The sequence below is a fragment of the Odocoileus virginianus genome, chromosome 28 (genome assembly GCF_023699985.2).
Source record: "Odocoileus virginianus isolate 20LAN1187 ecotype Illinois chromosome 28, Ovbor_1.2, whole genome shotgun sequence".
In the NCBI taxonomy this organism is placed as follows: Eukaryota; Metazoa; Chordata; class Mammalia; order Artiodactyla; family Cervidae; genus Odocoileus; species Odocoileus virginianus.
The window spans coordinates 36,442,917-36,455,600 of record NC_069701.1 but is presented as its reverse complement, the minus strand read 5'-3'; the positions used below and the strand labels follow the sequence as shown (position 1 = coordinate 36,455,600).

The window sequence follows — 12,684 nt, the reverse complement described above, 5'->3', positions numbered from 1 at the left end:
ACACAGGCTCACTTCATGGGTTTTAAGGGTTTTTTTTTTTTTCTTTAAACAGTCTGGTCCCTGATGAGGGCCTCTCCACCGCCCCTCTCCAGTTTGGCTACAGTTCTGAACGTCGCTCGATTTTGAGCAGCTCCACCTCGAACACCAAGGTTGCACCACCTGCAGGGGAGAGGTGGGAGTAGAATGAGAACTAGGGCCACCAGGAGATGGAATGGATGCAGTAGATGGGGAGGGGGACACAAAGGTCTATTACCTGGAATCTTTGGGGGAGCTCCCCGCTCTCCATACCCTGCAAAGATAACACAAAGAAACAGAATGAGCTGTGGCCAGGCAGAGTGAGGTGTTCGCAGACAACCAGGCTGAAGCCAAGCCTCTACCCATCCTAGCACTACGCCAGAAATGGGAAACGGGGGAAAAAAAAACAAGGGAAAGTTAGTCACTCAGTCATGTCCAACTCTTTGCGATCCCATGAACTACACCCTGCCAGTCTCCTCTGTCCATGGAATTCTCCAGGCAAGAATACTGGAGAGGGTTGCCAATTCCTTCTCCAGGGGATCTTCCCAACCCAGGGACTGAACCTGGATCTCCTGCATTGTAGGCATCTTCTTTACCATTTGAGCCACAAGGGAGATGGGAGGGGCTTGCAAAAGGTCAGAGAGTTGGCACCAGAGCCAAGTGTCCCGATGGTCTTGCCCTGTCCTCATTGCTGGACAAGGCTAGACTTGGAAGTGGCATGGACTGAATGAACTGAGTGGAGATCGATGCAGAGACTAAATCAGCCTTCACCCTTACAGGGATAATAAACCCTGAACTCCCTATCCCCACTCCGAAAGAGCCTCTTACCCAGCTCTGATGGAATCACCAGCTTCCGCTTTTCTCCCTCACACATCCTGCAGGACAACACATGTTCAGCATGTGGCAACAACCAGGCTCCTTGCTCCCTCCCCCCATCCCTGGGCCTTGCCTCCCAGATTACCTCCTGGACCACAGCCATGGTCCCACGACTCACCCTAGCAGCCCCTGGTCCCAGCCCTTGATGACCTGGCCTGTGCCCAAGGAGAAGACAAAGGGCTGGTTCTGGGGCAGGCTGCTGTCAAACTCTGTTCCATCTTCTAGCTTCCCCTGTGAGACCATGGGAAGGCCAGTGAGGAGGAGGGTCTGCTCTGACACCCCCACCCCCAGTGCTCTTCCCATCAAGGTGCCACCCCCCCACAGCATTAGTGGCCATAGTCATAGCAGGAGACAGAACGTTGGGCAGCTCACAGTACACTGTCACTGCTTGCTGATACCAACCTGGGAGTAGACAGTGAAAAGCAAGACAGAACCATGCATAGTAGATGAGAAGACTTGCCCAAGAGATCCCACTTTTGGCAGAGAAACCCGGCTCCCGGTTCCTTTCTGGTCCCCAAAGGCCCCGCCCCCCAAAGCTCCACCCCTTCACCCACCGTATAGTGCATGTGCAGGACGTCCCCTTTCCGAGATTTGATGGGACAGTGGTCTACCCTTTTCTTGACTCCAATCTGCAGCTTCCGTTTGCCCTCGGCCCCTGTGGCCGTGACCAGGGCGCTCAGGCAGATGGACAGTACTGTCAAGACCCAGCTCAGCCTCATCTCTCTGTGGGAACAGACCCCGACCAACCAACCGGGGGAGAGGAACGGGAGGGCATGGAATACCGGCAGGTACCGGGAGGATTCCACCCCACCGTGGACCCTGCCTGCCCCTGGGGATCCCCTTGTTCGGGATCACCGCCCCCTCCCCCAGGCTCCACGGCCACACTTACCAGTCCAGTGAGAAGGGGGCTTGCCCGAGGACCCCAGCAGCGGGGAGAGGGGGTCAGGGGAGGCCACAGCAGCCAGGGTCCCGCCCCTTTGCTCACCCCCTGCCCTTCCGTCCCTCCCAGTCCCCAGCTCTTCTCTTCAATTCCCACCCGTCCCCTTCCGCAAAGTCCAGACCCTATCTGGCTGCAGAGCGGTTGCCCCGACCGGGCGACCCCATTCACGCCACACCCAGTTGCCTCCCGCCCAACACACCCACACATCTGCGGCTGCCGCAGGGGGTCGGCCCCGAGGCACCCACACGTCGCCACTGGGTGGCTCCGGGGAGCCCTTGTCCTCCGGGGGTACCCCCCAAGCTGGCCCTGTGCCTCCGCCCGAGGCGCCGCCCCAACTCTGAGCCCTCGGGGGCCTGCGGGGCACCCAGACTGGTCCCGTGTCGGGTGGCCGCCGAGCCCGCTCCACCCATACCACCTCTCCCGGGGGAGTTCTAGGCCTACCGCGTCCCCAGGCACGGCCACCGCGGAGACCGCCCCCGCGTGGACGCCCCGGGTCATTACCTGGGCCTACCCCTTCGCTAGGCTCCTTGGTCCCACCTTTTAGAGGGCGTGGTTCCGCCCCCAACCCTGTAGCCCCGCCCCCGACAGAACTAGACCCCTCTTCCTGGACCGTAGCCGCGCCACTCACCGGCTGAAGCCCCGCCCCCAGCGCCTGGGTTCCTTCCTCCTCGGCCTCCAAACCCAAGGCTCCTCCTTCCGCCTCTTCCAGCTCCTCCTCCAAGGGCCAGTCTCCACCCACCAAAGGTCCTAGCCCCGCCCCCAGGTCGCGAGCTCCGCCTCCCACCGGCACCAGCTGAGAGGTTCCACCCGTCGCCGTTCGACTTCCCGCCCCAACTCCCGGAGCCCCGCCCCGTGAGGCGTGAGAACCCTCCCCCTGCGGCATCCCCGGACAGCTCGGACCCCCCCAACAGTCAATTTCCTCGTGACCTATCCCTCGTTGACACTCGGAGCCCCAGCCCGCTCCTGCCCTGCCTGATCCAGCCTTCCCTCGTTTACCCCGGCTCCCCCCAGCCCGGGCTGTGGCCCCCGCTCACCTCCTCGCCGCGCCCCCGGAGTCAACCCAGTCGTGCCGCCGTCTGTGCGCAGGCGCATCATCGTCGCCACCAGCCCTGGCCACGCCGCTCGCCCTCATTGGACCATGCAAAACCCGCGGCCACACGCCCGCTGGGGATGTTTCTTCCCTAGCCCCGCCCCCGGGGCACCATGTGACCCATACGTCACGTCCGGTGGCTTTGTAGTCCTTAAGGTGAGGTGAAAGTGACTTCCGAAAGGGCTGAAGGCACTTCCGTTTGAGGTGAAGTTAAGGTCAGGCGGGCGTGGGTTCCCGGAGGGGGTCTTGAGACGCCATTTTATGTCGCCCCCAGCTTGACGCTCCTGATTGCCCTTGGGCCTCTTCTGATCCACAGTCCTCAGTTGCTGTGGAAAGAGCCTAGCTTCAGAGTGAGCCTTGGGTTTGAATCCTGGGTCTGCCACTCATTGACTGGGTGACCTTGAACAAGTTTCTTGGCCTGCTGACTCGGGCTTGATAACATCCACCCCACAGGGTCCCTGTTGGAGTCCCCCAGTAATGTGCACAGCTAGGCCCACAGCAAATGCTCTTAGCTTTTTTCTCTTCCAGCATCCACGCCTGCCTCTACCTGGGGCATAATGACCCTGAGTCATGACTGTAACCGTCTGACTGGGTCCATTCCCCATGCACTTATTTCTAGTCGCTTCAGCACCCAGGGATAAACATGTGTGCGCTCAGTCGCGTCCGACTCTTTGTGACCCCATGGACTGTAGCCCACCAGGCTCCTCTGTCCTTGGGATTTCCCAGCAAGAATACCGGAGTGAGTTGCCATTTCCTACTTCAGGGGATCAAACCTGCATCTGCATTGGCAGGTGGATTCTTTATCACTGATACACCTGGGAGGTTCCACTGAAGTAATGAACCTGCAGTTGTGCTTAGGTGCTCAGTCCTGTCCGACTCTTTTGTGACCTCATGGACTGCAGCCCGCCAGACTCCTCTGTCCATGGGGATTCTCTAGGCAAGAACACTGGAGTGGGTTGCCATGCCCTCCAGGGGATCTTCCCAACCCAGGGATTGAACCCAGGAGGTCTCCCACATTGCAGGCAGACAACCTGCAATTGAGAGGCAGCTAAACCTAAGTTGAATGTTAGGGAGATGGATGATCTGAGGCCAAATCCTCAGGTCAATCAGCCTTTCCGAGCTTATCTCCTCAACTGAAGAAGGAAGATAATCACAACACTGACCTCAGAATTGAGGGTTAGGTGAGAAGGCGCATACGAAGCACATGCTCATTGGACAAGCTAGATGGGTTTAGGAGGTAGTAGCTAATGGCCCTAACCCTCATGTGTCTCACTCTAATTGAACTCTCACATTTTTGGTAACAGCATAGCTGAGAAAATGATTTCAAAGTAGCAGTCACTTGTCAGAAACCATCTCTTCTGGTTTAACACCACTCTTGGTTTGGGCCTAACAAGATCACTACCCCTTCCTCAATGACTTCAGAGGCCTCCATTAGGTAGCTGCTTTGGGTTACTCTGCCCTCAATGTTCTGCCTTGATGGGGCAAAGTACTGGTGCCCAAGGTTGCCTTTCAGTTCACCCCCTCCCCTCACAACTGAGCCCCAGGGGCACTAGAGAGTGCAGGCAGAAAGCTGACCACTGAGTTTGGGCTGGGTCAGATAAAGGTCAGGAGAGTACCAAGCAAAGCATGGGGAGGGGAACTCAAGGTGCAAGGGAGGTGACAGTGAAGACTGCAATTGAAAAAAGAGAGTTAAGCTCCATGAAGCAGAAGTTGCAACCACAGAGTGTAACCTGGCAGGGAAGATGAGTGTTCTTTTCTGTTACATGACTCTTAACTTTCTTGGCACCCACGGGCCCAGACCACAGTGATCATCTGCTCCCTCTGTGTGTACACACGAGGCTCAGAAAGAGGGGCAGTGACAGCCGAGGGCATTCGGCAGAGCTGAGTCCCACCTCAAGCTCACTGGCCATCTCCTTCCAGAAAGGAACCCTTGTGATGGACACAGGGGCAGGACCCGTTAGCGCAACATGAAAGTGAAGGATGCACGATTCTGGCACTGTGACCTGTTGTGTGTGTTGGGGGGGAGGGGTCTTTGGACCTCATCTCCTTCAAGCTCCATGTCTAGGAGGCAGTACAACGCAGACGTTCATGTCCAAACCAGCCAGCCTGGACACTGACAGACAGTGACAGAGGCAGGGACAGTTCCTTCCATCTTTTTTTATCAGGACTGGGGTTCACAGTTCCTGCGCTGAAGCCCAACTCCCACATTTTTGTAGAGGATCGGGGTCTTCTTAGTGAGGGGACAGAGGAGCCAGCTGTTAGATGCTCACTTGTACAAGGTGGTTAAAAGCTGAGTCGGGACCCCATTCTCTTGCAGGTTGGCACGTGACCCCTCTTGCTGCCTCCAGGTCTCCTCGTCCAACTCTGTCCACCTTGTTGGACGGCAGCCTTGGAGAGACAAGGGGCAGCTGGAAGGCCCTCCGAGAGGCCCAGGTCCCGGAGGAGCTTCTGCCCAGGCTGAGGTCTTGGGGACTGGACGGTTCTCACCAGGCTGCCCTCCTGCCCCCCTGGGGGGAAGGGCTGTGAGGCTAGGGGCCCCACTGAGTCTGAAAAGCAGTTTGTCACCTTCGCAGCTTCCGGCACCTGAGAAGGGAAGAAGGGATCTGTTCACACTGGCACCAAAGCTGAGCCCCTGTTTCTCTAGATGCACCCGCTTGTTAACTTCTGTGAACCCCATTCTCCTCTAACACTCCTGGGAAGCCCCAGCTGACCCGACCCACACAAGGCCACCCCATGACCCCGCTGTGGAAGGGAGGGGTGGTGAGAACAAGATGAGGGTGGACCAGGGTTCCACTACATCTCCTGGCCTCCCAGAGCCCGTAATGTAGAACATCAATGTCTACCATTGACATTTCTGAGACAGTTCAGAGCTTTACAAATTGGAAGCCTGTCTTTCCATTGCCATTCCTGGCCATGTCACCTCTTCCAGGACATCTAGAGATGTCCTCTCAAAGACGATAAGACAAAGTCAGGTACCGCTCACCACAGCCCAACATCCTCTGCTGACATCATGTGTCTGACTCCCGCATTAGAACACGAGCCTTGTTTTTGCTGACCCCAGTGCCAACTAGGTGCTGGGTCAATATTTATTCAACCCGGTCAAAGCTTCCCTTTCCCTGGCTCTTCTCCCACCTGCTCCAGGATGGGCCTGGCCGCCACCCGACTCCTCACCTGCAGGTGTCTGGGTTAAGCTCTAAGCCCCGCCCTTGACAACGGAGGAAGCTGCGGCGTCGGCAGCGGCAGTGGCAGGTCCGGGGGTCAGGGCGCTGGCGGCGCTGGGGGCAGCGTGGGCAGAGGGGCCTGGGGCTGGAGTGGGATGGGTGATGTCAGCTGGGGAGGGTGCTCCAGGGGCAGGGTCCCAGCCCGGAACAGAGCGGGGCTGGGGACGGTGGTGGGGAGTGGAAGCCCTAGGAGGAGAAGCAACATGTCTCGGGTGGGAAGGAAGTCTTCCCAGGGGCTGGGGTCAGGGAAGAGTACAGAGTCTTGGAGAGCAGAGAAAAAGAGGAGGGGGGACAGGCAGGAGAGGAGAAGGAAGGGAGGGGACCACAGCTTCCTGACACGCCCTAACACCCCCTGCCCCAGCCACACGTGACTTTCTGGGCACTGGGCCTGGGCTGCAACCCCACCCCAGCAAGAGCCCAAGACTCACCTGTCTGGCTTCACAGCACTCTCTCGTTTTTTTGGTCTGAAAAGTAAGAGAGACGAACAGAGACAAGGACAGAGAGGATCAGGAAGTCAAGCATTCTCCGCTCTTGCCCTCGATCCCAGGCCTGCCCGGCTCTACCCTTGGAAACCTTGTCCCCGCTGCGGTGTACCGCCACACCCAGCACCCCCCAAGCCTGATCTCTGCAAACTCCCAGGCGGGGCCTCGCTGGCACCTGCATTCACACTGGCTGTGTTCTTCCAGGGACATCTCCCCCAGCTGACTGCTTGGGTACCGGATCATGAGGATCTGGGATCAGGAGAATAGGGAGAGACACAGTGAGAGAGATGGGAAGGGGACGCTCCAGGGCTGGAGGGGTGAGAACACCTCGCCCCCCGCCCAGGGCTCTGGCCACCACCCCCTCAGTCCCCAGCGTCCAGCCAGGCACACCCCCTGCCCCCTACCTGCATTCGGACTTGGTGCTGCCCAGTGGGCACGCACTCCAGGCCGTCGTCAGGGCAGCAGCCGCCACAACGCTGCACCGTCACGCAGCTGGGCACCAGCTGCTTGGCCACAGTGCCCACGAGCTCCATGTTCAGGGGCACTACCACCTCCCGCGGCTGGCAGGTGGCACGAGCATACACGTCTATCCATGACACTACTGGGGGTAGATGCGTAAGGGTTAAGTCCCCCCAGGGTTTCCTGCAGCTGCCCCCTGGTTCCTCTACCCCTGCGTCCAGAAGCTGTTCTTAGTTCCCCCATCATAGCCATCCTCCACTAGCCCCCATTTCTGCCCACCCAATCTATCTTCCTTGCCCTGTTCATCCAGATACCAGGCATCCCACTGCCTCTATCTGCTCTTCTGTGAAATGGGCAGAATTAAGAGTTTGCATCTTACAGAGAGGCTGTGATTACACAAGATGAGAAATACATGGAGTCTGCAATCAGGGCTGGAAGCAAATGTTCTGAGCGCCGGCTGGTGCAAAGTTCTGTTACTATTACCTTTCTTCTGGTGACCAGGGGCATCAGGCTGGGAGACGGGGGCCTGTAGGAGAGAAGAAAGCTGGACCCAAGTTGCACTCCAGGAAGGGCTGGCAATGTCTTTCTCTCCAGGGCTCTGCCCTTGCAGTCAGGAGGCTTAAATTCCCCCCTGGGTCACTCTAGCTTTACCTGTTCTCTCCAGGCCACCTGGGACCTGCCCCGGCTACTACCCGCCAGGCCCGCTCTGGCAGCAGCCTCGAATCTCCAAGCCTGGGGTCCGGGCTAATTCTCCAGGACCCAGATCAGGAAGGGGCACAGTGGGCGCCGAAATGCGTCCGGCAGTCACCGAGGCGGCCCCGCCCCCGGCTGCGCCCAGGGGACGGGGTGGGGCGGGGGAGTGGCCCCGGAGTCGGGCGGGCAGGCGAGGAGGGACTCCTCCCGGGGGATGCCTGGGCTGGGCTCCCGAGACGCCCCCGTGGACCCCCAAGAACCCCGCGCCTTCCCACTTCCGCCAACCTTGAGAGAGGGCACGGCGCGCGGGCGGGATGTCGCGGACGCACGTACCTGGGCGGGGGCCAGCTGCAGGAGCAGGGCGAGCAGCAGGCGGCGGAGCAGGGGGCTCATGGTGCCCGCGGGGGCCGCGCGCCGGGGGCGCCCGCATCGCCCTAGCCGGGCGGCGCGGGGGGCGGCGGCAGCCAGAGCCCCATGGCGCGGGCCCGGGCGCGGCGGGCGGGGGCCGGGCGCGGGGGGCGGCTCCTCCGCGGCCCCCTCCCGAGCCCTGGGCGCAGGCAGCGCAGCGCAACGCAGCGGCGGCGGCGGCGGCGGCCGGAGGAGCCGAGCGGGCGGGCGGCCGGTGGTGGTGGCGGGCGGCGGGGACGGCGGGGGCGGCGGGGGGCCGGGCCCGGGCTGGCGGGCGGGCGGCTCATGTGACCCAGACACGCGCTCCCCACCGGGCCGCGGGGCGGGGGCGGGGCGGGGGAGGGGGGGGCGAGGCCGCCGGCGGGGCCCGCCCCCTACATACACACACACACACACACACACACACACACCCTCCCGTCGCTGCAGGGGAAAGGGGACGCACCGCCCAGGGGGCCGGGCTCCAGGGTTGCCGGCACCAAAACCCGGAGGGCGGGGCCGGGGCGGGGGGCGCTGGGCCTGTAGGAGGGAGCCAGACGAGAGCTCTGAGAATCACTTTATTGCACGCGTTCTGGGTCGTGGGGCGTCCCAGAAGGGGGCACCCCGAAGGCCCCATCCGAGGTGAGCTCTCCAAGGTGAGCTGCTCAGGGGCCCGGGGGCACGACCCCGGGGCCTTGGGGTGGCCCGGGTGGTGGCTGCAGCTGCTGCTTCTGCCGCTGCTCCTGCAGGAGCCTGGCTCTGTTGGCCCTGCAGGGAGAGCATCTGAGTGGTCGGGACTAGGATCCTGGGGGGTGGTGCTGGCACAGGGAAGGGAGGCAGGAAAGAGCTGGGACAGACCTGGCCCGGGCCCGAGTGTCGTTATAGATGGCTGTGATGATCCGATCCTTCTCATCCATGAAGCTACGATGCAACTGCTCCAGCTTCCTGCAAAGGGGTTACAAAGAACACTGGGACCCCCAATCTCTGCTGTCCCCCAAGTCTCAGTCCCCTCCCCTCCACTCCAGGCTCTCACAGCTTTACACCTGTGGGGACCTCAGCCGAACTGCCCGTGCTAGGTGAGGAGACGGGCACAGAGTGGTCGGGACTTGTCCAGGGTCTCATGGCGACCCAGGTCCCTGATGGTCATGACAGCAGCTCTGAGCATCAGAGAAGTCCTTGAAGGAGACTAGAAAGGTTTGTTCTAACTTGATCACTGAACTAGGCACACTGCTAGCAGTGGGCACCAGCCTTTAGGTGTCTCTACTGTTGAAGCTCAGTGGCATGGCATGTGTGATAGGGTGGCAGGAATGAATGAGGGCAGTTGCTGGTAAGGCCCAGCTCAACCCATTTCCTTCTTGTGCAGGCTTTCTGGTTTGCTCTAGCACTCTGGCGATCAGCACCAAAGATTTAAATTCCAATGAAAAAAAACTGAAATGACATGAGCTCTTAGTGCACAGCTGCCTTTGCCAAGTCAGAAGGGGCTCTGGAGGAGACCTATTTCATGCCGTTCTTAGCTTGGGAGACACAAAGGTGCAGGTCACAGGGGTGGTGTGGTTAGGTGGCTGACATTGGGCTTCGCAAACCTTTCTGCCCCCTGCCCATCGCCCTAGGGAGGCACACACCTGAAGGCCACGTAGTGCAGGCCCATGCCGGCCAGCATGATCAGGAGGCAGTACCCCAGCACTCGCCGGTTGTGTTTGTGCTGCTGCTGCCTGGACTCTGGTCCCTGAGGCCTCACTTTATGAAACTGGGCCCAGTATTGTTCATTGGGGGGTGCCCTAGAACTGCTTGGAGGAAGAAGAAGGAACAGTGTAAGGATGAGTCCATCCAGACAGGCCTCCTGGCTTCTGCTCCCCAGCCTCGCCTCACCCCTCCAATCCCCTCATCTCCCTGTTCGTGCCTCTTCCTGGGACCCATCCTGATAATGTCCATGCCAAAGGGCTCAACACTTGGGGGTGGTGAGCTGGGGGCTAGACCACTGTACCTGTAAGCCTGGTGAGCAGACCTGGGGTGGGCTGTGGTTCCTGGGGACTTTGGGGAGGCTGCCGAGCGGAGCTGGTGGTCATAGCTGCGGCGGCTCTGCTCACGGCTCAGCACTTGGTATGCTTCACTCAGCTCCACAAAGCGACTGTGCAGGGCTGGGTTCCCGGGGTCCCGGTCAGGGTGCAGCTGGGGTGGAGCAAGACTCCCCTCATCTCCCTTTCCATGCCCCTTCCCGGGACCCATCCTGATAATGTCCACCCCCAAGGGCTCATGCCATTCCCAGAGGCCCAGGCCTGCCCATCCCTGTAAAACACCACAGAGTCAGGAAGCACAGGCTTCTGCCTCCTCCCCTTGTGTAAGTGCTTCCCACCTGCTGCCTGGCTCTCACTGGAAGTCCTGGATCCAGCTTTCTCAAGAGCAGGCAGGCCAAGAGAACCAAGCCCAGCCCATCAGACAGGCCTCCTGGCTCCTGCCCCCCAGCCTTTCCTCCCACTGGGCAGATCTCTCCCTGTGGGGCACCTCCCCCTCCCTGTGAATGCTGAGGGAATATGCACCAGCCAAAGTGAGCTTCTCAGCTCCATTTCTGAGAATTTGAAGCATACCCCATCTGATTCAGACTTCCCTTCCCCCTCTCCACTTAAAACCACGGGTACCTCTTTGGACTTGGAGAAGAAAGCTCGTTTAACTTCTTCAGCACTGGCACCAGGCTGCACCCCCAAGAGTTCGTAGTAGTTACTGGGGCCAGACCTGTGGAGAAAGGCCCAATCCTGCCAGGGCTAAGGAAGACACAGGATACCCCTTCCCTACCCACTTGGGCCACCCTTTGACTCAGCATCCTGGTGCTCAGGGTTGAGGCAGATACCAAGGATAGTCTCTGTAAATCATCCCTCCCTATTTGAGTGTTCCAGGAATGGGGCAGATCAAAATGTCTCCAAGTGTAGTTTTCAAATTCCTTGCATCAGAAACACCTGAAAATTATATTTTGTTTTTTGTTTTGATCATGTTTTTTAAAATAAATTCTTGGGACTTCCCTGGCCGTCCAGTGGTTAAGACTCAGGGTTTCCACCACAAGGAGCCTAGGTTCCATCCCTGGTCAGGGGAACATGCCCTGCAGTGCGCCCAAAAGAAAAAAAATGAAAAAATTATTGAGCCCCACCTCATTCCTGCAAATCAGAATCTCCAAGTGGGGCCCAGGAATCTGCAATTTTGTAAGCGCAGCCACCCCCACCCCACCCCCCCGGCCCCCGCCTGTGTTATGCACAATAGTGCTTAACAACCACCTGAGTTGTAGGAAGGGCACTAGGTTTAACTTGGGTTCAAATTTCAGATCTATATGACCTTAGGGGTTATCCCTTAATCTCTGATACTGTGTCTTCAGCAGTGAAGGTGAGAGTAACCCGACAAATCTGTAAGGCGCCTGACACAGAGCTATCCCAGCACCTAGCCCAGCGCCTAGAATTGGGCAAGCCAGCAACAAGAACCTACTGAACAACCGGGCCTGATCCCGGGGGCCCGACTCACCGCTGCCGGGCGGCCGCTGCGAAGAACCAAAAGTGAGGGTTGAGGGGCCACAGCCGGCATAGGCGCAGGGGCAGCATGGCGGCAGGCGGGGAGCTGGCGAAAAGAGACCACAAAGAGGGGTGGGATGGGACCCCTTGAATCGGAGGGAATGAGGAGCGGGGGCGTGCTGGCCCTGTTTAAATGCGAAGGAAAACTGAAGCAGGCCCGGGGGGCTCAGGGGCGTTTGGAGCCTTCTTGCTGAAAACCAGACCTGTGTTCTAGCCCGGTCCCCGCCTCTGTCCCGTGCGTCCAAGGCCCCCCTCCACGTTCGTCTCGGAGTCTGGACCACTAGCCCGGGACTCGGAGACCCCCTCCCCACCCTGGGAGTATTGTGGGGGGCGGGTGCAGGAGGAGCCACACCAAGCCCCGCCCTCACCGCACTCACGGACTCCGCGGCGGCCGCCATTTCCTGCTCTTACCCAGGCCCCGCCTCCGCACTCTTATTGGCTTAGACACCCAGACACGCCCACAAGCCCGAAGGGGCGTCCGTTCGGCGAAGCCCCGCCCCCGAGCGCCCATTGGCCTTTTACGCCTCACCCAGGCCGGAGGGCTTGCAGAAAGGCGCTGGGACCCACCCGGGGAGCCGGCGGGACTAGTCCTGAGGCTTTCAGCTCTGTTGCTCACTCCTTCGGACATGGCTGTTACTCCACTCTGCGCCGAGAAACATTTCACAAAGCAGTTTCCACCCGTAAAGTGAAGTGTGAAAATTAGTCGCTCAGTCGTGTCCGACTCTGCGACCCCGTGGACTGTAGCCCTCTAGGCTCCTCTGTCCATAGGATTTTCCAGGCAAGAATAATGGAGTGAGTAGCTATTTCCTTCTCCAGGGAATCTTCCAGACCCAGGGATCAAACCCGGTCTCCTGCATTGCAGGCAGATTCGGGAAACCCTTCCACCCACCCCATAGTCAGCCTGGAACCTCACTGGAACCTGGCAAAGGGGCACGGCCCTCAGCTTGCAGGGGGGAAAACTGAGGCTGGGCCT

General features: G+C 59.7%; 4 protein-coding genes across 16 annotated transcripts; all 4 read right to left on the bottom strand.

Moving 5' to 3' along the window:
• Positions 1-16: 16 nt before the first annotated feature.
• FKBP2 (FKBP prolyl isomerase 2) lies at positions 17-2,981 on the bottom strand. Of its 5 annotated transcripts, none has more exons than XM_070457552.1 (6): positions 2,866-2,981; positions 1,446-1,614; positions 1,010-1,122; positions 844-890; positions 254-289; positions 17-159 (listed from the first exon to the last, which is right to left on the bottom strand). In XM_070457552.1, the coding sequence occupies exons 1-6, from the start codon at positions 2,961-2,963 to the stop codon at positions 98-100; spliced, it is 525 nt and encodes a 174-aa protein (XP_070313653.1). In that variant the 5' UTR covers positions 2,964-2,981; the 3' UTR covers positions 17-97. The 5 variants fall into 5 exon arrangements, with proteins under 5 accessions (XP_070313653.1, XP_070313657.1, XP_070313655.1 ...); XM_070457556.1 differs by lacking the exon at positions 2,866-2,981 and adding an exon at positions 2,460-2,541; XM_070457554.1 differs by lacking the exon at positions 2,866-2,981 and adding an exon at positions 2,333-2,419.
• On the bottom strand, positions 1,914-2,830 carry LOC139031884 (collagen alpha-1(XXIII) chain). The gene has a single exon (XM_070457548.1). The coding sequence runs from the start codon at positions 2,712-2,714 to the stop codon at positions 1,917-1,919; it is 798 nt and encodes a 265-aa protein (XP_070313649.1). The 5' UTR covers positions 2,715-2,830; the 3' UTR covers positions 1,914-1,916.
• A 2,082-nt stretch (positions 2,982-5,063) lies between the features above and the next one.
• On the bottom strand, positions 5,064-8,395 carry VEGFB (vascular endothelial growth factor B). Of its 4 annotated transcripts, XR_002312823.2 has the most exons (8): positions 8,110-8,395; positions 7,567-7,609; positions 7,029-7,225; positions 6,800-6,873; positions 6,571-6,606; positions 6,093-6,227; positions 5,409-5,504; positions 5,064-5,309 (listed from the first exon to the last, which is right to left on the bottom strand). XR_002312823.2 is itself a non-coding variant. In XM_020887720.2 (7 exons), the coding sequence occupies exons 1-6, from the start codon at positions 8,167-8,169 to the stop codon at positions 6,115-6,117; spliced, it is 624 nt and encodes a 207-aa protein (XP_020743379.1). In that variant the 5' UTR covers positions 8,170-8,395; the 3' UTR covers positions 5,064-5,504; positions 6,093-6,114. The 4 variants fall into 4 exon arrangements, 3 of the variants coding, with proteins under 3 accessions (XP_020743379.1, XP_020743382.1, XP_070313651.1); XM_020887720.2 differs by having other exon boundaries at positions 5,064-5,504; positions 6,093-6,328; XM_020887723.2 differs by having other exon boundaries at positions 5,064-5,504.
• A 330-nt stretch (positions 8,396-8,725) lies between these two features.
• On the bottom strand, positions 8,726-12,237 carry DNAJC4 (DnaJ heat shock protein family (Hsp40) member C4). Of its 6 annotated transcripts, none has more exons than XM_070457544.1 (7): positions 12,089-12,237; positions 11,665-11,757; positions 10,797-10,890; positions 10,145-10,329; positions 9,783-9,947; positions 9,019-9,105; positions 8,726-8,943 (listed from the first exon to the last, which is right to left on the bottom strand). In XM_070457544.1, exons 1-7 carry the CDS (start codon positions 12,220-12,222, stop codon positions 8,826-8,828), a joined length of 876 nt encoding a protein of 291 aa, XP_070313645.1. In that variant the 5' UTR covers positions 12,223-12,237; the 3' UTR covers positions 8,726-8,825. The 6 variants fall into 6 exon arrangements, with proteins under 6 accessions (XP_070313645.1, XP_020743374.2, XP_070313646.1 ...); XM_020887715.2 differs by having other exon boundaries at positions 8,726-8,928; XM_070457545.1 differs by having other exon boundaries at positions 9,783-9,944.
• Positions 12,238-12,684: the final 447 nt, after the last annotated feature.

Excerpts from the sequence above, each read along its gene's own strand:
- LOC139031884 (XM_070457548.1), bottom strand. The coding sequence starts at position 2,714 with ATGCCGCAGGGGGAGGGTTCTCACGCCTCACGGGGCGGGGCTCCGGGA.
- FKBP2 (XM_070457552.1), bottom strand. The coding sequence starts at position 2,963 with ATGAGGGCGAGCGGCGTGGCCAGGGCTGGTGGCGACGATGATGCGCCT. Across the intron at positions 891-1,009 it reads TGGGACCAGGGGCTGCTAGG|GATGTGTGAGGGAGAAAAGC; the intron begins GTGAGTCGTGGG and ends GTTGTCCTGCAG. Across the intron at positions 160-253 it reads AGCTCCCCCAAAGATTCCAG|GTGGTGCAACCTTGGTGTTC; the intron begins GTAATAGACCTT and ends TCTCCCCTGCAG.
- DNAJC4 (XM_070457544.1), bottom strand. The coding sequence starts at position 12,222 with ATGGGCGCTCGGGGGCGGGGCTTCGCCGAACGGACGCCCCTTCGGGCT. Across the intron at positions 11,758-12,088 it reads TGGCGGCCGCCGCGGAGTCC|CTCCCCGCCTGCCGCCATGC; the intron begins GTGAGTGCGGTG and ends TCTTTTCGCCAG. Across the intron at positions 9,106-9,782 it reads CTGCACTACGTGGCCTTCAG|GAAGCTGGAGCAGTTGCATC; the intron begins GTGTGTGCCTCC and ends ACCCCTTTGCAG.
- VEGFB (XM_020887720.2), bottom strand. The coding sequence starts at position 8,169 with ATGAGCCCCCTGCTCCGCCGCCTGCTGCTCGCCCTGCTCCTGCAGCTG. Across the intron at positions 7,610-8,109 it reads TGCAGCTGGCCCCCGCCCAG|GCCCCCGTCTCCCAGCCTGA; the intron begins GTACGTGCGTCC and ends TCTCTCCTACAG. Across the intron at positions 6,607-6,799 it reads CACAGCCAGTGTGAATGCAG|ACCAAAAAAACGAGAGAGTG; the intron begins GTGCCAGCGAGG and ends CTTACTTTTCAG.